General features: G+C 37.7%; 1 protein-coding gene across 3 annotated transcripts in view; it reads right to left on the minus strand.

The window, feature by feature from the left end:
* Positions 1-21829, minus strand: part of LOC143025513 (uncharacterized) — a 122091-nt gene that overhangs the window by 79141 nt on the left and 21121 nt on the right. For 2 of the 3 annotated variants that reach the window (XM_076185293.1, XM_076185296.1), the window contains exons 2-8: positions 12238-12384; positions 11961-12107; positions 10165-10290; positions 9733-9972; positions 8355-8941; positions 6806-7614; positions 5828-6076 (exon numbers count right to left, since the gene is read on the minus strand). In XM_076185293.1, the coding sequence (XP_076041408.1) occupies positions 5828-6076; positions 6806-7614; positions 8355-8941; positions 9733-9972; positions 10165-10290; positions 11961-12107; positions 12238-12384 (2305 nt within the window). The remainder of the gene's footprint in view (positions 1-5827; positions 6077-6805; positions 7615-8354; positions 8942-9732; positions 9973-10164; positions 10291-11960; positions 12108-12237; positions 12385-21829) is intronic. The other variant, XM_076185295.1, reaches the window with a different exon arrangement.

Below are 21829 nucleotides of genomic sequence, written 5' to 3' on the forward strand. Positions count from 1 at the left end.
TCCGTCCCCCCATTGCATAAAATGAGAGGACGGGGAGAAATCCCTTCGGGCTGCATCAAATTTTGCTCACACATACTACCTCACCCCCCATCCACCCGCCCATTCCACCTCATGCAATCACAACATCATCCATATACAACCATTCTCCATTCACCCCTGTCTTCTGTCCTCTCCCGTCCTTCCTCAACAGACATTCCCCTCTTCCCCAAAGCCCCCTTCACCCCCTCCATCCATCTCATCCTAGGACGTCCCCTCATGTTCACTCCCTCCACATCTGCCTTCCATACCTCTTTTACTAGTCTTTCTTCACTCATTCTTTCCATGTGTCCAAACCATCCTAATATTCTTTCATCAACCCTATCTCCCAGCTCCTTTTCCACCCCTGTTCTCCTCCTCACCTCCTCATTTCTCACTCTATCCAGCCTAGTAACCCCCATCATACTTCTCGGACACCTCATCTCAAACACATTCAAACTCCTTCTCTCTTCTTCTCTTATGTTCCATGTTTCTGCCCCATACAGTGCTGTTGGCACAATCACTCCTTCATACAGTCTCCTCTTAGCATCCATTCCCAAATGTCTATTCCTCATTAAACTCTTTAATCCACCAAGGCATTTACTTGCTTCTCTCAATCTACATTCTACCTCCACTTTCACTCCACCTTTCCCTGCCACATTTGCACCCAAGTATCTAAAACTATCCACTTCCTCCAGTCACTCTCCCTTAATGCTCACTTCCAGTCTACTGCCACTTTCACCCCTTGTACATCTCATCACCTTACTTTTACCCACATTTATCTTTAGCTTTCTTCTATCACATACTCTCCCAAACTCTGCCACCAACTTCCTCAATCCCTCCTCCGATCCTGCCACAAGCGCAGTGTCGCCCGCAAACAACAGCTGGCTCACCTCACACTTTTCTCCATTTTCTTTAACCATCTCCAATCCCTTGCCCACTACCCTTGCATTTACCTCTCGCACCACCCCATCCATGTATAAGTTGAACAGCCAGGGCGACATAGCGCATCCTTGATGAAGTCCCACCTTTACCTCGAACCACTCACTCTCTCCATTTCCAATCCTGACACAAGCTCTACTATTCTCATAAAAACTCTTGACAGCTCCTAGAAGCTTTCCTCCTATCCCGTATATCTGCATAACCTCCCACAGTGCCTTTCTGTCTACCCTATCATAAGCCTTTTCCAGATCCATAAAAGCCCAAAAAACATCCTTCCCCTTTCCTATAGCTTTCTCACATATCTGTCTTACCCCAAAGATCTGATCTACACAGCCTCTACCTGTCCTAAATCCACACTGTTCCTCACCAATTACTCCTTCTGTTCCTCTCCTAATCCTCTCAATCAAGATCCTCCCATAAGCCTTCCCAACTACACTTAACAAGCTAATCCCTCTGAAACTACTACATTCACACTTGTTCCCTTTTCCCTTGTAAAGAGGAACTATACAGGCACTCCTCCAGTCCTCCGGCACTCTACCCTCTCTCCAACAAACATTAAATAACCTCACCAACCAGTCCACCATCACTGTACCTCCCTTTTTCAGACATTCCGCATGGCATCCATCCAGACCAGGTGCCTTACCTGCTTTCATCATCTTAACAACTGCCTTCACCTCATCCTTCCTCATTTCTCCTCATTCATCACTCTCATTTTCTTCGCACTTCCCACTGCAGCAATCTTTCCTTCCCTATCCTCCTTCACATTTAGCAACTCCCTCAAATATTCTGCCCATCTTCCCCTTACTGCCTTCTCTTCCATTATCATCTCTCCATCTGCACCTTTTACCTTTTCTTCTCTACTTGATTCGCCTCCTCTTCCTCTCTTAATTTCTTTCCAAAACATCTTTTTATTACTTTCAAAATTTTCTGTCAAACTCTTACCCCATTTCACATCTGTTCTCCTCTTTGCAACCTTTACCTTTTGCTTTACTTTTTTCTTTTCTTTGTACCTCTCATATGACTCCCTCGTCCTATTTTGTAACCAATCTGTGAAAGCTCGCTTCTTCTCTTCTACAACCTTCTTTGTTTCCTCATCCCACCATTCACTACCCTTTCTTCTATTTCCCCCTGCCCTTCTTGTTCCACACACCATCCTTGCACACTTTATGACTCCCTCCTTGAACCATCCCCATTCCTCCTCCACACCCAGCTCTACTCTACCCTTTACTCCTTCCCACTCCTCCTTCAGCTTCTTTCCGTACTCCTCCTCCTTCTCATTCAAAGAGTTCACTCTAAGAACCTCCCTACCTTTTGTCTCTTTCCTCTTCCTCCATCTATCCTCCACTTTCAACTTACCTTCTACCAAAAAATGATCTGATATTCCCCCACCCTCTCCCCTTAGCACATGTACATCCTTAACTCTTCCTATCATAATCCTATTTACCACTACATAATCCATTAGCGCTCTATCTACCACTCTTCCCTCCACCACCCTCTCCCATGTGTACTTATGCTTGACTTTCTTCCGAAACACTGTATTTGTTATCATCAACTCTCTTTCTAGACACATTTCCACCATCAACTCTCCACTACGATTCTTTCCTGGAACTCCACATTTCCCAACCACTCCATCGATTGGACCATTTCCCACCCTAGCATTAAGGTCCCCCAGTACTGTCACATTGACATTTCTTTGGCACATTGACATTTCTTGTGCAAAAACAATACACAAATTCAAAAACAGTCTAGATAAAATGAGATATGGAGACGGGACATCACGAGCATAGTTCCCCTTGTCGTAAAATACGACTAGGTAAATACATACAAAGATTGTCCAAATTGGAACTACCAACTCTAGAACAAAGAAGAGAAAGAGGAGATTTACTGACTATTTATAGAAGCATGTAAGAAATAGAAATCCTTGATAGAGATAATTTACTAAAATGGGACAACAGAAAAACAAGATATGAAAAGAAACTCAAAAAGGATAACTATAGAAGAGATCTGAAAAAAAAAATTAGTTTCCCACATAGAGTGGTGGATACCTTGTATATATTAGATAAGGAAACAGTGTGTGCAAACATTATTCAAGATTTTAAGAGAAAACTTGATGCTAAAAGATACAAAGACGGGTCATCACGAGCATAGCCCCCTTTCCATATAATAAAACTAGGTAAATACACACACTGCTTTGTCATCAAAGAGGAAGGAGGGCCAGCAATTGAGCTCTGACTTAGCACTTTGTTGTTGGATTCAAGATAAACACCTTGTTGTTGTCTTTCGGGATGTAGTGTTGTGTTCTCAGTGACCGGTAAGGTATCTAATCCAGTACTTAAATAAGTATAGTTTTAGCACAAAATGGAGGAAAGTAAAGAAGAAAAAAGAATCAACGAACCAACAAAGAGAGGATTAGACATGAGTAGAGTGGAGTCACCACTGGGAGTAATCCCTAAGAGAATGTGTATAAACGTCACTCCGAAGACGACTCAGAGGTATGACAATAGAGTTTTTGGGGAATTTCAGAGGGAAAGGGGAACAATAGAGAAAATTATGGACACAGAAAGAGATACTAAGATTAACAGGGCACTTAGGAATTGAGACATCAACGACTTAGTAGATGAATTGATTGATTTAAAATTAGACCATAGAGCTTTACAATTAGAGATGTCAAACTTGTGCAGAACCAACACTGAAATAATCAGATAATTAAACATTCTAAAAAGTGAACTAAGTATGATTAAAAAAGAAAATGAAAGGAAAATGAAGATAGAAACAAAAACAAAGAACTAAAGAAAGAGGTCAAAGAACAATTACAAGCAGAGACCGAAAAGATGGGAGAATCTTACAAGCAGAGACTGAAAAGATGGGAGAATCTATCAAAGAGACAGACTTAATTGAAATAAAAAATCAGTGGAAACTGGAACGTGAAAATCAAAAAATCTCTTTCAAAGAAATAGTACAACAGTAGGTAGAAGAGAATGCAAGGAAACAGTGATTAAGGAAATCAAAGAAAAGGAAAACTGGGTGAGAGACACAGTGGATAAAAAAAGTGCATTGTGGTTTACAGTATCAAAGAAAAACATAATGTACACAAATACCAAAGAGAAAAAGATGAGAAAGATATTTGACTATATGGATGAAGAGATGGTACAGAAAATACTAGTTACACCGATAAGACCAAAATTGGAATACGCAGCATCTCTATGGACACCTACATACATACATATACAAGGGAGGTAGCCAAAAAGAAAAAGGCATAAAAACCATTCCCACCCATTCCATCCCTAATACACTCCACTCCCATCCACCCTCTACCCTCCCTCTTATCTTGGCACCTCCTGGATGACGGGTCATCCCTGTATCTTGTCCACTGCCCTGGGTCAGAGGCAGTGTCACAAGACACAGCACATCTACAGCAAGGCCGCTTCATTAAATCAGCGACCCCCCCCCCTCTCCATCCCCTCATGCAGAAAAAGAGATGGGGAGAAATCTGTTTGGGCTGCATCAAAATATCACTCACACATACTCCCTCAACCTCTTCCCCTATACCCCACCCACTCCCCCTCATGCATCACAGCATCATCTATACACAACCATTCTCCACTCACCCTATCTTCTGTATTCTCCCTTCCTTCCTCAACAGACATTCCCCTCTTTCCCAATGCCCCTTTTACCCTATCCATCCATCTCATCCTTGTTCACTTCTTCCACTTTAACAGAATAAACATCATTTAAAGACAAAGCCTTTCTTGAATGTACACTTCACTCATTGCAGCTTTTTCAAGTACAGAGACAAAAAAAATAAAAATATAAACTTCCACCACAGGTTATTTATGTGACTTACAGGATCATAATAATGATTGCTGCCTCAAGTTTTAACAATTAAGAGCCCCACAGCTCCACAGTAGCTAGCAATATCCCTTAGGACCTCCCATAAATCTCTCTGGAAAATTTTGAACTGTCGTCTCTGTTGTTTTAGTTTGAGACTACTTCTGTAACTATCTTACTGGAATGGGAGGAAGAGAGCAGTTCCAATCTGTCTGTTTTCTAATGTGAAAAGTTAGAAGAAATACTGTCAAAGTACATTAGAACAGATATTGTGTCCACTCTAGAGACCAAATGTCACCCCCTTGGGGCTGCACCTCCATATACAGTAGAAGTAAGAGTGTTTATGAATTATGAAAACTGGAAGCAGGAAGACGACCCTTCCTAATGTCTATCTCACAGAACCACCATTTGCCGCTGCCTGGTCCTTGACCAATGGGAGGAGTCTAATGGTGGTATTCTTAAAAAAAAAAAAATTCCTTAAATAAATCTTTCCCTTACAAAGATTTATATTTAAAAAAATTCTTTCCTTATATAAATCTTTCCCTTCCAAAGATTTATATAAGATTTATAAAAGGAAAGAATTTTTTTTTAAATACCACCTTAACTTTTGAAAAAAAAATTCACGATATCTCTAGGTATGTATAACCTTTTAACCACTTCAGCATGATGACACCTACGTAGGCATCACGAAATGCGAGTGGGCACACAAGAATGACATCGGTGTCGATTATATATAGTTTTTTGTAGTTCTACATAAGTTACCACTCCAGATTCTGTGAACTGGTTTGATCACATTTTCTGTGTTTATTATTATTAAGAGTAATACAGCAGTGACTTTATATTTTATAATGAGAGTAGTGTGATGCATCGTTCATATGGCAGCCAATGCTGCATGCGAGAATTTGCCTCGTAATGAAGTGGTTAAACATAATTTGGAAGATTTGCCCCATCTAATAATTAGTAATAAATGCAATACAGTGAGTAATAACATGAAGAATAGACAAGATCAAAATATCTTTGTTGTGAAGAAAAGTTATAATACCTTTCAGAGGATGATGGGCTTTGCTCTCTTTCTCCAGGAGAAGTGACAACGCTGATACTTTCACCTGTACCATCATCTTCATCACCCATGGCTTCCTCTAACAAGCATCGTACAAAGGATCCAGCAGAACTGGATGCTGTCATAGTTTTCCCTGAAGCTTTTGTCCCTCTGTCCCCTTCTTCCTCCTGTGAGCGAAGTTCCTGTTTTGTTCCGTCTTCTTGGGACAAGGTCATTTCAATCTCTGGTACACTGAAATGCATTAAACTATATTCACCCATTCCTTGATTTAATGGACAAAAGGCTGGGGGGGGGGGCATTGGGCCAATAAGTTTAATGAATTCAACATATGTAATTTAATGTCAGCCTCACCTAGGACTACAAATATGGATTATTGATATGCTGTGATCATATAGTGGGGACTCGGAAATTTATTCAAAGTTACTGGATTTTGCCCATTGTCTCCAAAATCCATTAAATGGTGGTCTGTTAAATCACAGGCTCAGTGTGCATTTATGTAGTCACATCTGTTTGACTTTAAAAACATACATATAAAAAGACTTTAATCACCTTCAATATTGGGGGTGGGGCAGAGGGGGAGGTTGAGTCAAAGCATGCTTTTTGCCCTGATTTTATGTGGGAGAAAAATATAGTGTTCTTAGTCTCCTTGTTCTGCCCTATTTAGCTGCCTTTTTTGACTTGCAAGGGAACACAGTGGTATCATTCTTATCCACCAGAACAAGGTGCTTAGGACACCCTACCTACTGAACTTTCAAACTCATCTTTCTGTTTAAGTTTAGTTTCACTTAATGCTATCATAGCCGTCTTTCTTTTCAAATATTACCAATCTCCTCCGTTTATTTTCACTTGTTCGATACCCATACACATTTAAAGACATGAATAATTTGATTCAGGTTTAGTAACCCGACAAATATTATACACATTCATATTACATGTACAAAATACAAGACATTTTCTTACCAAGATGTTAATGAAGAATCAATGGAAGCTGTGATGGTGTCTGAACTCCCCCCACTTTCAATGGACATGTTGAGAGGAGCTGACGTTGTTCCAGAATTGTCAAACTCAGAGCTGCCTTCCAGATTCACAGATGACTTGCCAACTGCTGTCTCATCAGTTTCATTGGCTACTACACTTTCCACAGGACTAGTTTTTTCACACACTTCAATGTCTCTTTCTGGTACTGGTTCCTTACATACTATAGATGGTAACTCTTTAACTAATTTTTCTTTAACAACTTCACTACTTCTTACATTCTGGCTGGGGGATACAGAAAACTCAAAAGACTGTGGAGTTCCTACCCCTTGCACAGTGATACTACTGTCAAGCGTACTACATGTGGAGGTGCTTTGCGAACTAAACAATTCTTGAGTGCTTCCCTCAAGACTATGAATTCCATCCTTTCCTTCAGCACATTCTTTCACCTCTACAATACTCCCAGCCTCATCTTCTAACTTTACTTTTATTTCAACAGCACTTCCTATATTTTCTTCTTTCATACATTCTTCTGGTGTCTTGCTCTCACTAACTACCTCAATGCTTTGGCTAAATGACATGTTCTGCGATGCACTAAAAGAATGATTTTCACTTAATGGAGATGGCGTATGTAATGTCGATGACCCTGGTGACAAGATGAGATGCTTGCTTGGGTTGATGTCTGCAGTTGGCTGTTGTGAAATGACAGTGTCTTGAGACTGTGAGTCTGATGGGGTTGTGAGACTTGCTTGATGGGTGGGGGAAGAGTTTTCTGATGAAGGATCACTTAGGATCTGGAAATACAAAGAATATTTATTGCAGTAAATGGAAAAAAATCTTAAATGACACAATAATCGAATAATGATAAAAACACATTTCAATTTATGTGGAAGAGAGGGATAAGGGATGGGGAATGGGAAGAGGAATGAAAAGAAAGGAAAAGAAGCAGTGGGGGGTATTTCAGCAAGGGGAACACTCAGTAATAATGTTAAAGGGCAGCAAACCACCTGGACAGAATATTAAGAGCATTGATACACTAAAGATTATTTAAGTTGCATCAGTACAAAGAATGCTTGTAATAATAATTGTTGCCTTGAGTTTCACTGAATAAAAAACCTGCAGTCTCACAACAGCTGGAACCAGTTCTGAGGCTCTCCCACAGATCTCTCTGGGAAGAAACTTTGGACTGATATCTGTATTGTACTGGCATGGGACTGTTCCTATGTTACTGACTGAAAGTAGTAGAAGGAGGGGAGTAATCATTGGCTGTCAGCGCTCTATGTGTGAAGAGGTGTAAGAAATAAAGTTGAAAGTTGATAGAAATCTTGGGCCCAGTTTTGAGATCAAGTGTTGGCCCTTCAGGAATGCACCTCCAGAAGGAGGTGAGGAAGTTGACAAATTTTGAAAATTGGTAGCTCTGCTGTCCATCTCGCAAGACCACCACAAGCAGGTACCCATCATCAGATTCATAAAGAAACCATGAGAAGGACAACTTAACATTGAATTATGTCTGTAAACTGATTTCTAAACTTACCTCCACAGATGATGGGGATGTTATAGCACTGCTTGGACCCAAAACCTCTATGGAGTCTGGAGAACTGAAGGGGCTTGATGGTATGTCAAGGTCAAGTCCCACTTTGAGTTTTGGACAACTTCCTGGAACATTGAGGGTCTTCTCACAAGTATCAGTCTCAGGAGAACTGTTGCTTGTGCAGGTGCTAGAAGCTAACACAACTATGCTATCAGGAGTGTTTACTTCATAAGAACTACAAGATGATGAGACTCCTAAAATTTTGTCTTCAGCTTCGTCTTTATTTTCATTATCATAAGGAGATTCCTTTTCTTCTTCTTGGCCTAAATGGTCCTCATGTATATCAGCCAAATTCCTTTCTGTTCCATCACCTTCAAATACATCCTCATTGGACACAGCAAGAGTTCCATCTGCCAAACGTCCCCCAATTGACACAATACTTTCTTGTCTGGATAACCCTCCTGCATCACTGTCAACACTTCCTACAACCAGCCGGCTACGGGAAAACCCCTCAAGGTCTACTGTATCATCCAAGCTTGCTTCTCCTCTTCCTTCAAGATCAGGATCAGTTGTGATTGTATCATCATCAACTGCAACACAAAGAAGGGAAATATCAGTGACCCATTTTCCAACAGTAATAACAGAAATCCTGTAGATAAATATGCATCAAATATTCAAGAACCAATCAGAAATAAAGTCATCCAGTGAAGCACCTGGTAATCTACATTGTTTAACTTCATTACCATTCATACCAAGTTATGTTCCTTCACACAGTAACAGTTGGCTTTAGTCCACTGTATCAAGCAATCTTTCATTGATTCTACCATTATAAAGTTAAATAAGAAATGAGTATAAAATATATATATATATACACACACACACACCAAGAGGACTTTCCTCCCTTATAAAAGGGGTGGTTAAGTCAAAGCATACACCCTTCCTACACTCACCCAAACCTCATTCATCACCCATCCCATCTTAGCACTTTGTGGATACAGGGTCATTCCTGTTCTCATCCAAACTGATGAAGTCAAAGGCAATGCAGTGAGATGAAGCACCTCCACAGCAGAGGCCAACAGCTGGAGCTGGTTTACCCCTACTGCTTCATTATGTGGAAAACCTCAACCCTCAATCCACTCGATTCTTTTTTTCTTTTTCTTTTTTTTACCAGAGAAGTATTTTGCATTTTCTATTCTGGCAAATTCAAGATGACTTCATTAAATTCAGGGAGCATCACTATACTAAACTGGTTAAAACTTTCAACAGGGTTTAACTGCACAAATTTTGGTATACCTAATGCCAGACAACTATACTCAGCTAATGGGGTACTACAATACTAACAGAACCAAAGAGAGTTAAATGACAAAATAGTTCTCCTCACCTGAACTCTTGGATCCTGAAAACATGCTACTATCCCATCCCCATGCCCATTCCCTTGACCCCTGTTCCTCCCGCACCACTGTCATGGATGCCTTGCCATCTAACAAATCCATATCCTCTGTGACAATGGAGTGCCTGGCAACAGGTTGTGAGCTTGTGGGGGCCACCATGAGCGGTACTGATGTCCTCGGTGGCTGCTTAGCCACTACATTTTCTGATGAGGAGCAACCTGTACTTGAGTCTACAGTAAAGAAAAACAAAATAAGTGAATACATAAACAAAACAATAAGTAAAATAAACACTTATAATAATAATAATACATAAAACGTTTATCACAGATTGGTATGATTCTTTATCATTCAAAAGTGGATGTCTGATTCATGAAAAAAATAAACAAATAAAAAATAAACTAATAAATAAAAAAAAATCATACATTTAAATTCCAAACCTGTCTGTTTTGTGTCTTCCTGTGTCTTTTTGGAAAGTGGATTTTCAAAAAAGGAACCTGAGAAAGAACCCCAGAGACTGCCAGCCATAATAGTTCCTTTACTTTCTTCCTCTGTAAGGACATCAGTCTCATTATTGGTATGAAGATCATACAATGTATTCAATAACTATTCCAAATTCCCTCTTGACCAAAATCATTCCAAACATACTCAGCACTGCTTGAATCTCTCCTAAGTGAGTAACTACGATTCTTTTCTTAAAATGTCATATCTTATTACAGATAATACATGTCTCCATTACAGATAATACATGTCTCCATAGTTTTTTTTTGCCAGTAAAACAAAGAATAAATATATACATTCAATATACATACAAACACACCAAAGGAGCCTCTTCCCTTATTAGGGGGGATGGCCGAGTCAAAGAATACACTCACCTCGTATCCATCCAAAACCTATTAATTGCACCTTCCTATCTTAGCTCATCCCTGTCCCCTGACACACTGCTTATTTCAAAAGCAATGCAGTAAGACAGCACATCCAAGTATTCAAGCTACTTATCAAACCAGATATTAATTATATTATATATATATGTGTGTGTGTGTGTGTATGTGTGTCTTCCTATACTATCCTTCCTATCAAATATGCCTTTGAAATCAAGAAAAGGAGGACATGGATGAGTTTTAAGAATAAAAATAAAGATGAAATGAAGTGGTAGGGAAGAGGCAAAACAGGTGATAAGGCAAAGGTTAATGTGACAGAACAAGGGGGACACAGATAGCCTAGAGGAGAATAAATGAGAAAGATGAGAATGAAGGAGTCAGTAGATGGTAATGTAGAGGAGTGGAATGATGCAAGTCAAAACCAGTTGAATGGGGTCTTGTTCGCATAATAAAGGCTGACTGTGAGTTGTGTTCATTTCCTTCCCCTTACCTTTCCAAATGTATTTATGGTGAATGAAAGAAAATGCCATACATCATGAATTAAATAAGGCAGAGGAGGGAAGGACATTCTGACCTTCCATTCTTTCACCTTTGCATCCCCTCACCTAAAATCACATTCACAAACACTTAAAAAAAAATATCACAATATCCATCTCAGACCTAATCAATCAGTCCTTGAGGCCAAAGGTCTTGCGAGAGACCTGTGGTTCTGATGAATCCAATATCTCTTAAATCACTCGGAGTAAACTATTGTTTTCTGTACTGTGTGAATATTGAGCTGTGTACAATGATATGTTCTGTGTCCTCTGTGTGGTGTCAACATCTGAGACACATGGTGTAGCATATGTTATCAGGCAAATTCTGTCTCAGATTCACACTTTATTGAACCATTTCTTTTCTAACACCAGTCATAAAGACCTCTTTGTCTACACCCAATATACAACACCTATCCAACACATGTAATATTCCTGACAGTTCCCAATGAACTTTGTTTTCCAACTCCATAAATTGATAACACCTCCCATAGACTTTCACTACCTAATGACTTATAATTCCTTACACATTCTCCACAAAGATCTCATTGATCAATTTCAACGTACACACCCACAGCAAACACCCCTTTCTTTCAAATCCTCCTACTCATTTTCTTTACCTAATCAATGTGAAATAATACCCAACCAATTGCACATGACAAATTTGTTCATCTGTAGTTTTTGAGGTTCTTAATACCATCTACATCATCTACCTATTTGCCAATATAGTATTCTATGGCATGTATACAGTCACACTATAAAAGCATGCATATCAATGGCTTACTAATGAAAAAATTCCTGCTATACCTTCATCTCCACTCTGTAGTGCTGATGGTGGTTTTGGGCTTTCTGGGGAATTTGCAGGAGTTAATGGTGACTTCTTTTCTGCAAGTCCATATGTGGCAAAAAAATCTTCTGCTTCATCCTTTAACTTCTCAGTAAGTGAAGCTGATTCTGTTCTCAGGCAAGGAGTCAAATGTGAAGAAATCATAAAATTAGGACAAGGTACATTGCATTTACAATTATTTGAGACATTCAAAAGTAAAATTAAGAACTTCTAAAAAAAAATGAGACAATGACTTACTTGGAGGAGGTCTTGTAGTTGGAGGTGAATTTTCTTGGCTTTCTTGAATGTCCAGAGCTTTATCAATTGTGCGCTGAGCTCCTTTCAGAGCAGTCTTGGCAAAGGACGCCAAGCCAGTTGTGTCAAACCAACTCATTTTTTCACCTTCTGTTAAAGTTTTATGTCTGAATTAGAATCTTAAAGGCATAATTCAACCCCCTTCATATAACTTATGGCTATCTTAATTCTTTCTTACTGCTAGAGATGAATCAAATTTCCAATCCTATTTAATTTGGTCAACATAAAATACTTGCTCAATCATTTGGCATTTCTCCCATCACAGAAGGGGTGAGGAAAAACACATTCTTCCATTCAGAAAAGTATTATACAAATTAAACAGGACACCGCAAAATACCCGTCAGTACATTCATGGCTGCTCCTTACACCCACCAATGAGAATTATTCTTTGTCACAATTCATGTCCATCCTCATCCATACATTTGCCTATCCAACCTATTTCCAAGTGTCTAGTACATTCTAATTATATCAATGGAAAGCCTATTCCAAGAGTCTACTTGATCTCTGGACTGGGCCAAAGATCTCTGTCTGCTTCTGCTGTGTTTCCTTTGCCTTTTCATATACAGAGTGCCAACAACTGGCAACTGTTCTTTACTACTTGAGTGACATAACAAGTCACACCCAAATTACAGCAAACAATACTACACAGTTTCTTCCCACAGAGATCTTTAGAAGGAGTATAGCCAACCACTGTGAGGATGTGGGTTCCAGTTATAGAAACTTGAAGCAATAATTATTACTATTAACCATCTGAATACCTTTACTTTACAACCCCCCTAACTCTACCTCTTTTCTAATTAAAGTATGGTAATAATTGTTACTACAATAAGTCCTCCTTATACGGTAATTCTTTATCCAGTAAATTCACAGTTACGGGCATTTGGTAATTACTACCCTCAATTCTATTTACGGTATGAAAAATTCACAGATACGGTATCTGCTCATGTTTTGGGGGTAAAATTAGATATTTTGAAGAGGAAAGAGCAGGGAGAAGGTACGTCTGCCACAAGTCAAAACTTGGGTTCGGTATACTGTAATTTCAATTTGTGGTAAGGTTTTCAGGAACGCATATGTACCAATATAACGAGGACTCACTGTATCAATTATTTAAATCTTTCCCATATAACCCCCTAACTGTACCTCTTTTCTAATAAACTGAGGCTGATCCTTTCTAACCTTCCCTCATAAAGGAGAATTCTGATACTGTAACTAACTTTTGTCATTCTTCTCTGGATTCTCTCCTATGCCTAAATGTCAACCCTATAAAATGGAGATAAAAACTGTACCACAGAATCTTGAAGCCTATGAGGAAGGATTAATACAAGGCTAAAAAAAAAGGAGGCCCAACACTAGATATAACTTCAACATAACTTCTTCCGACCTATTTTTACAAAGGCGGAGCATGCCGACAGGAGACCTTTTGATCCATATCTAGGTCGGATGCGAAAAAAAAATCATATTAATAATAAAACAATAAATAAAAACTATAATAATGTAAATAACAAATAAAATACATAAATAAATGCATAGGTATAGTTAGATAATAAACAAACAGGTAGATAGTAAATAATAATAAATTGACATATAACTAATAATAAATGAAAATCAGACAGACAAATGATAACAAAACAAAAACAAATAATATAAGATAAATTATAATCATTACAGCATCTTACTTAGGTATTTATCTAAATGATTCTTAAAGCTTCGAACTGAACTACATTGCACTACCTGTGCAGGAAGTTTATTCCATTCATTTACTACACGGTTGGCAAAGTTGTTTCCACCCACTTCCAAATTGAATCTATTTCCGGACAGTTTGAGACCATTGTTTCTTGTCTGATTCTCATTCAATGTGAAAATTTGGTCACTTTTGATGTTGTCAATTCCCTTTAAAATCTTAAAGACCTGTATCAAGTCACCTCTGAGTCTACTCTTTTTTAGGGAAAACAGATTCATGTGTTTTAGTCGATTTTCGTATGATTTATTTTTGATATTTGGAATCAGTTTTGTGGCTCGCCGTTGTACTTTTTCCAGTCTGTCAATGTCTTTAATGAGATTCGGTGACCATACAGAAACAGCATATTCCAAATGTGGACGAACTAACGATTTATATAGCTTGTTAATGAGTGATGTACTTTTGAAATCAAAAGATCGCGCAATCAGTCCCAGAATCTTATTTGCTTTCTCAGAGGCTGAAATACACTGCTTGGATGATTTGAGGTCGTTACTGATAATTACGCCGAGATCTTTTTCACTATCCACTTTTGTTAACGAATTACCAAATAACTTGTAATCGTACTTACTGTTATTTTTACCTATGTGCATTACCTTCCATTTACTTGTGTTAAATTTCATTAGCCACTTTTCAGACCATTGCTGTAATTTATCTAAATCTACTTGAATATCTAATTGGTTTGAGTGATCATTTGCCACTCTGCACAGTTTTGTATCATCAGCAAATTTGGAAACAGTAGATTTTAGTCCATGATCTATATCATTTATATATAATATGAATAGAAGTGGCCCAAGAACGGAACTCTGAGGAACTCCACTTGCAACACTTTTCCATCCAGAAGTTTTTCCATTTAAAACAACTCTCTGTTTTCAACCATTCAACCAATTACTAGTCCAACCTAATAGGCTACCACTTATTCCATGCAAAGCTAATTTAGTAAGTCTTTCGTGTGGGACAGTATCAAAAGCTTTTGCAAAGACTAGATATATTAAATCTATATTGTTTCTTTTGTCATAATTCGAGATAACTGTGTTGTAGAATTCGAGTAAGTTAGTCACGCAAGAACGTTTCCGTCTGAAACCATGCTGGCTATCATTTATCAAATGGTTACTTTCTAAATGATGTTCGATAGCATCTCTGATGATAGTTTCCATTATTTTTCCTACGATTGAAGTCAAACTTATAGGCCTATAGTTATTTGGTTTCTTTTTGTCACCTTTTTTTGAATATGGGAGTAACGTTAGCTAGCTTCCATTCTCTTGGGACATCTCCGGATATGATGGATTTCTTGAAAATAATTTCTAATGGAACAACAATCTCATTTTTCATTTCCTTTAAGATTCTTGGATGCCAACCGTCAGGCCCTGGTGTTTTATTAACTTTGAGTTTGTCTATACACCTTTTAATTTGTTCTTTTGTTATATTTACCGTAGTGAGTAAGTTTACCCCAGACTTTTCACAGGTTTCAGTTTGGAATTCACTTTGAGGTGTTTTGTTTACGAATACCGAGCTAAAATAATTGTTTAAGATATTACACATTCCTTCATTTGAATATTCAAGTTGACTGTCAGCAGTTAATAGTGGACCACTGTGATTCCTAACAACCTTTTTATCTCTAATGTAACTATAGAATTCTTTGGGATTCTCTTTGGATTTATCAGCGATGTTAATTTCGTATTGTCGTTTTCTTTTTCTTATTGTCTTTTTTAAATCTCTCTGTATTGATACATAAGTTTCATAGTCATTAGATGCACCCGAGCACTTATATTTCTTATAAGCCTGTCTCTTTTTAGCAATACTTTTTTCAGTTTCTTTGTCGAGCCACTTTGGGCGAGCCTGATTTGGGGGACGTCTGTCCTTAAAAGGAATGTAAGTTTGAATCATCTTAGTGAGCGTATTTTGAAATATTTCCCACATCTGATCTACAGGTCTTTCGTTTAATTTTGCCTCCCAATCTGTAAGCTGAAGCTCCTGACGTAGTCCTATGAACTGAGCTTTACTGAAATCGGGTATTTTGGAAACACAAGTATCTATTACTGACATATGTGGAAATAAATCTGAAAACTCTACTTGATTTAACTCTAATTGCTATACATTGTTCCCTTGGCTTTAGGTCACTAATACTGATCAATCAATCAATCAAACTATTGCTCCAGGTCTCTCTTGGAGAAGACCCACAACTTCCAGGAGGTAACTGGGAACAACAATGACTGAACTGCCCTCCCAAGTCACTCAAGAAAGTGATATCATGTTATCTGGGTAAGGTTAGAGTAGGTCAAAGTAGACTGGGGTTTTTGGTACTTTCTATGTTGTGCTTACATTTGGGACATTTTGCTTCTGTGACCAGGCTTATTCTATGTTAAAGGATTACAAAGGCAGAGCATGCCGACAGGAGACTTTTTGGTCCATATCAAGGTTGGATGCAAAAAAAATATAATACTGATAAATAAATATATAAATAAATAAATATAATAATGTAAATAATAATAAATAAAATAAATAAATAAATGCATAGGTATAGTTAAATAATAAACAAACAGGTAAATAGTATATAATAATAAATTGACATATAACTAATATTAATGAGAATCAAGCAAATAATAATAAACAAACAGACAAATGATAACAAAACAAATAAACAAATAATATAAAATAAATGACAGTCATTACAGCATCTTGCTTAGGTGCTTATCTAAATGATTTTTAAAGCTTCGAACTAAGCTATATTGCACTGCCTCTGCAGGAAGTTTATTCCATTCATTAATTAGATGGTTGGCGAAGTTGTTTCTACCCACTTCTAAATTAAATCTATTTCCTGATAGTTTGAGACCATGGTTTCTTGTCTTAATTATTTTCATTCAATGTGAAAATTTTGTCACTCTTTATGTCATATCCCTTTAGAATCTTAAAGACCTGTATCAAGTCACCTCTGAGTCTATGCTTTTTTGGGGAAAACAGATTCATATGTTTTAGTCAATTTTCATATGATTTATTTTTGATATTTGGAATCAGTTTTGTGTCTCGACATTGTACTTTTGTATTGCTTAAAAGCTAGATAGTAGTATGAATGCAATTGAGCCAGTATGATTCTTGATTGTTGTGGGATGGATTTCTCTGGGGGGAATTTGGTAGAGTATGGAGTTCAGTGGTTGATTTTGGAGTGCATATTGTGATCTGAATGTAGGGCCTACATGTGTTTTTGGACAGGCTGTGAGGTGCAGATTGTTGTAAATGTTTGAGTAGCAGACTGGTGTCTTTTTCATATTTTTCTATTTCAGTTGGTTGAGCTTAACATGTGGTGAGATGAATGGAAGATATTGAAGGCTCTTGCATTGAACTGTGTGCCTGTCATTTTCATGTGCTCCTCTATGGGGAGGATTTTGACTCGTGTGTGTAGATTTTCTATTGGGGTGCTTTTAACACAACCTGTTATTATCCAGTGTTTTGTTTTGAGTAGTTTGTATGTAAGTAGTATATAAGTTTTCTTAATTGTAAGGAACCATGTTAGGGAAGAGTATATGGGTATGGTCATGAAATGTTCTTAAACTGTGATTATTGATTCTGCTGACCAAAACCTGTGCTATTGATCTTATTATGTTTCCTTTCTTGTTGATTTTTTATTTAGGCCTTTGATGTGTGGACTGAGGGATATGCGTGTACAGTGAGTCCTCCTTATACAGGTCACCATGAGCATAGCTCCCTTCCCGTATAATACAACTAGGTAAATACAGTAATTCTTTATCCGGTAAATTCACAGTTACAGTATTTGGTAATTACTACCCTCGATTCTATTTACGGTAAGAAAAATTCACAGATATAGTATCTGCTAGATATTTTGAAGAGGAAAAAGCAGGGAGAAGGTACGTCTGCCATATCCTATTATTACATGTTAGAACGGGTTCGGTATATGGTAATTTCAATTTGCAGTAAGGTTTTCAGGAATGCATATGTACCGTATAACGAGGACTTACTGTATCAAAATTGAGGCATAGGAATTTAGGGCTCTTGTCCAATGGATGGAGTTGTCCAATCAATTTTACTGTTGGACATCTCTTGATTCATGATTGTCTAGAGGTAAACCACACCACTGATGATTTCTGTCAGAAGGCTTCCATTTTGTTTTGTTTTAGCCACTGTTCTAGTTTGTCTAAGTATGTGTGGAAGTTCTTAGCAGCTGTTTTATAATTGCTAAGCTAAGTTATGATGTCAGTGCATTTAGGGTTTTTAAAATGTGATACTGGTCACAATTAACTTCAAGATATAACTTATCTAGTGATGGAAAAAATTAAGAAAACTGTTATGAATATTACACTACAGTGATAATCAATCAATCAATCCAATACCCTTGGTCTTTCCGGCACATCAATCTCTTACACTATAACTCAATCCCTTACACTATAACTCAATCGCTTACACTATAACTAACTCACACATTACATTAATGATATTATTAGGCCAAACTGTCACCCCTTTGGTAAAATACTGAAAAGCTGACAGCTATGCCATTCAGGGATGAGACTTAACCTCCCCATTCTTACTAGTGGGACATGGTTCCCCGATCTGCTATACAAAAACAACTTCTCATCAATAAATAGACGAAAGCTCAAGCCACTGTTATATCTCTCCTACACCAAGTACAAATGTAGCAGACAACTGCTCCATAATGGTAGCACAGGCGTCCAAGTTCTCCAAAAAGCCTTTGTGTCATCAAACAGTGCAGTGAACTTCTACATACTCTGCAGTGGCCAGACACTTCTATTCAGGTGCCCTCTGATGGACATTCTATGAGGCATCAGTCTACATATACTCCAAGCTTCTGCCTTTGTCCTTCACATCATTCACTGATACACTCTACTCATGTTGGCTGCCAGCTTATACAAGGTTTGCCTTTGGTCCCCAGTTTCAACCATTTCATAACAGAATTCTATGAGCTTGTCCTGTTACAAACTTCTAAGAGACACCATGCTCTAAAGAAACTCACATCTGCCCCAGACGCTACGTTTGCAGCCCACCCCTTCTACTGGTCCAAGTATCGTCTGCTGGTTACATTCTCCACGTCAAAGCCATCAGCTATGTACACAGCCCATTCTCACCAGATGACAGGACTCACTCTACAATTTCCTACAAAGCACATATATAGCTGTTGACATCCCTGATAATGACATTTATCATTTATTTCTTCAACCTATAGAAATTGAATCTTCACGGCATGCACCATAGGACATACATTACGCCAACGTCTCAGTGGACGTGCCCTGATGCAGGCACCCACAGCTGTACCTGTTACCATGAGACACCCAAGTACACCCCATGTGTATGTGCCTACCCATTTGGGATTGAGAAAAATTCTGGAACTCATTTAGACAGACTTCTACATTTTATGTGTATTTTGTGCTTACAATGACTTTATAATACTTCTTGTATTCTCCATAATCATACAGTCCCTTGTGAGTTTTTATAATGTTCTATGCCATCTGCAAAGACAGTCACCATCAGTCATATCTTGTAATTTGGCGAGTGATATGAGTTGGCACCATCATTTAGCCATTGTCTGCTACATTTGTACTTGGCAAAGGGAAGATATAATGCTGGTTTGAGCTTTCTTCTATTTATTGGCGAGAAGTTGGTTATGTACAACAGATTAGAGGATCATGTCCCACCAGTAAGAACGGGGAGGACAAGTCTTGTCCCTGAATGGCACTGCCAACTGGTTATGACCCTAATAATGGTCTATTCAGTATTTTATCTAAGGGGTGCCAATTTGGCTTAATATTCTTATTAATGTAACATGTGTGAGTTAGTTATAGTCCAACGGATTGAGTTAGTATTAGCAAATGTTCTTTGACATGGTGTATGATTCTCTTATGTTAGGTCTGTGAATGCTTAATGTGTGTCTGGCAAGACATGCAATCACACTGTCTTCCACAGGTGGGTGCATGACCATGACATCACGTGCTGACTTAAACTGTTTTGATTAAGGTTGGCTCCAAGAGTCTGTGTCTTAGGTCATGAGAGTTATGATAGTGACTGGCATGGGATTTGTATGTATTTACTTAACAATAGTAGACAGGAAAGGAGCAATGCTCGTTGGGTCCCATCTCCTATTCTCTAATTTTCTAACATACCTAGATTCAAATTCATATATAATTCTACCTTAATCTATATCTTTGATTTCCAATTATCATACTTAGATTTGAACTCATGTACTGTTTGAGCTTGGGCTATATCACCTAGAAGCTACTCCACATATCTCTACATCTATATGGAAAAACTGTATTTCTTCAAATCCTTTTGACATGTGGTCTTTCTTAATCTACTTCCATGATCTCTTAAAGGCCTCCCATCTTTAATCAGGAGAGCTCTTCTATCAATGCAATCTATCCCATTTGGTGACCTGAACACTATAATCATATCACCTCTTTCTCTTCAATCTTTCAAAGTTTGTAGACCCAGTACTTTTAGTCTTTCCTCATATGGTTTATCACACAGTAGAGCATATAAGAATCAATGGATCTTATTTTTCAATAATTTGATAAATGCAAGACCTAATTCATAAGTCACTCTCTTGAGATTACAATCCTTGAACAGCTAATACAAGATAAACTAATTGATAAAATATAGGAAAGTGAAAAACAAATTGAAAATTATTTTATATAATAGCAAGCTGAATAGAAAAACTAAAGACATATTAGCAATAAAAATTACCAATCAAGATAAACTCGTAACTATTAATAAGTAGAAAATCAAGTGAATAGTGTACAGCACATTTTACACTGTCATTTGATAGCAAACTTTGATAGTAAAGACAAACTTAAAAAGCAAAAAATGGGATAGAAATCTTTAAGGTCAAGTTCAAAGTATCCATAAACAAAAAAATAAAACTGTGATGTTTACATTGTAAAGAGTAAAGACTATCCTAGTGAAGCACAAATTATTGTGGAACTTAAGGAAAATTAATTTAAAGTTATGAAAAATATCAAGGCTAAGGGAAATGCTACCATAAACTTGACACCTGTATCATTAATTTCTAAATTTCTTATGAACAACATTCTTACGGCTACAGCAGCAACCAGCACTATCTAAGATCTTTCAAAAAACATAACCTAGCACCTCAGCCTTGCATGACAAACACTTATAAAGATGGGGCACAATTATGTCATTAATTATATATTCTATAGGTTGACAAGACAACAAAACATCAATCTGACTTAAGAAAAACAGGTAAAACTTACTTCTCTGAGTTGGATCTTCCTGGGTTATTTGCTAATAGCATTTGGGCAAGTGTGCACTGTGAACATATACAACTCCCAATACGTCAGTTAGAAAATTCTCATGGCCGAATATGAAACATTTTGGTCACTGTAATGTCGTTTCATTGAAATACAGACTTCAACATTTCTGTTTTGTGAAAAAGTCATTTCCTCGGCCTTGTCATAACAGAGCCATTAATTTAACTTCTTTTTTCCTCATAATTTTGTGAGAGCTTATAGATTCAGATGAATCTTTTAATAAAATAACGTTTGAGGAAACATTATCACCGCAGGTTCCACTTCAAGGAAGAGGAAAAACGCTCAATAACATTCGCCACATCACCTACAACTGTTTCCACAAACACGTCAGCTGAGTGTCGTCTAGTGGACGAATGTCAACAAGAATAGAGTTAGCCGACTATGCAGTCTTCATGTACGGTAAAAACACAAATGCACATCACAATAATCCACAAATAAACATACAAATAACTATATAGATAAATGAATAAATAAGTGAGGTGAATAGATAGATAAAAATCTTGATAAA

This window comes from Oratosquilla oratoria, chromosome 5, assembly GCF_046742065.1.
Source record: "Oratosquilla oratoria isolate Oo_2021 chromosome 5, ASM4674206v1, whole genome shotgun sequence".
NCBI classification, from domain to species: Eukaryota; Metazoa; Arthropoda; class Malacostraca; order Stomatopoda; family Squillidae; genus Oratosquilla; species Oratosquilla oratoria.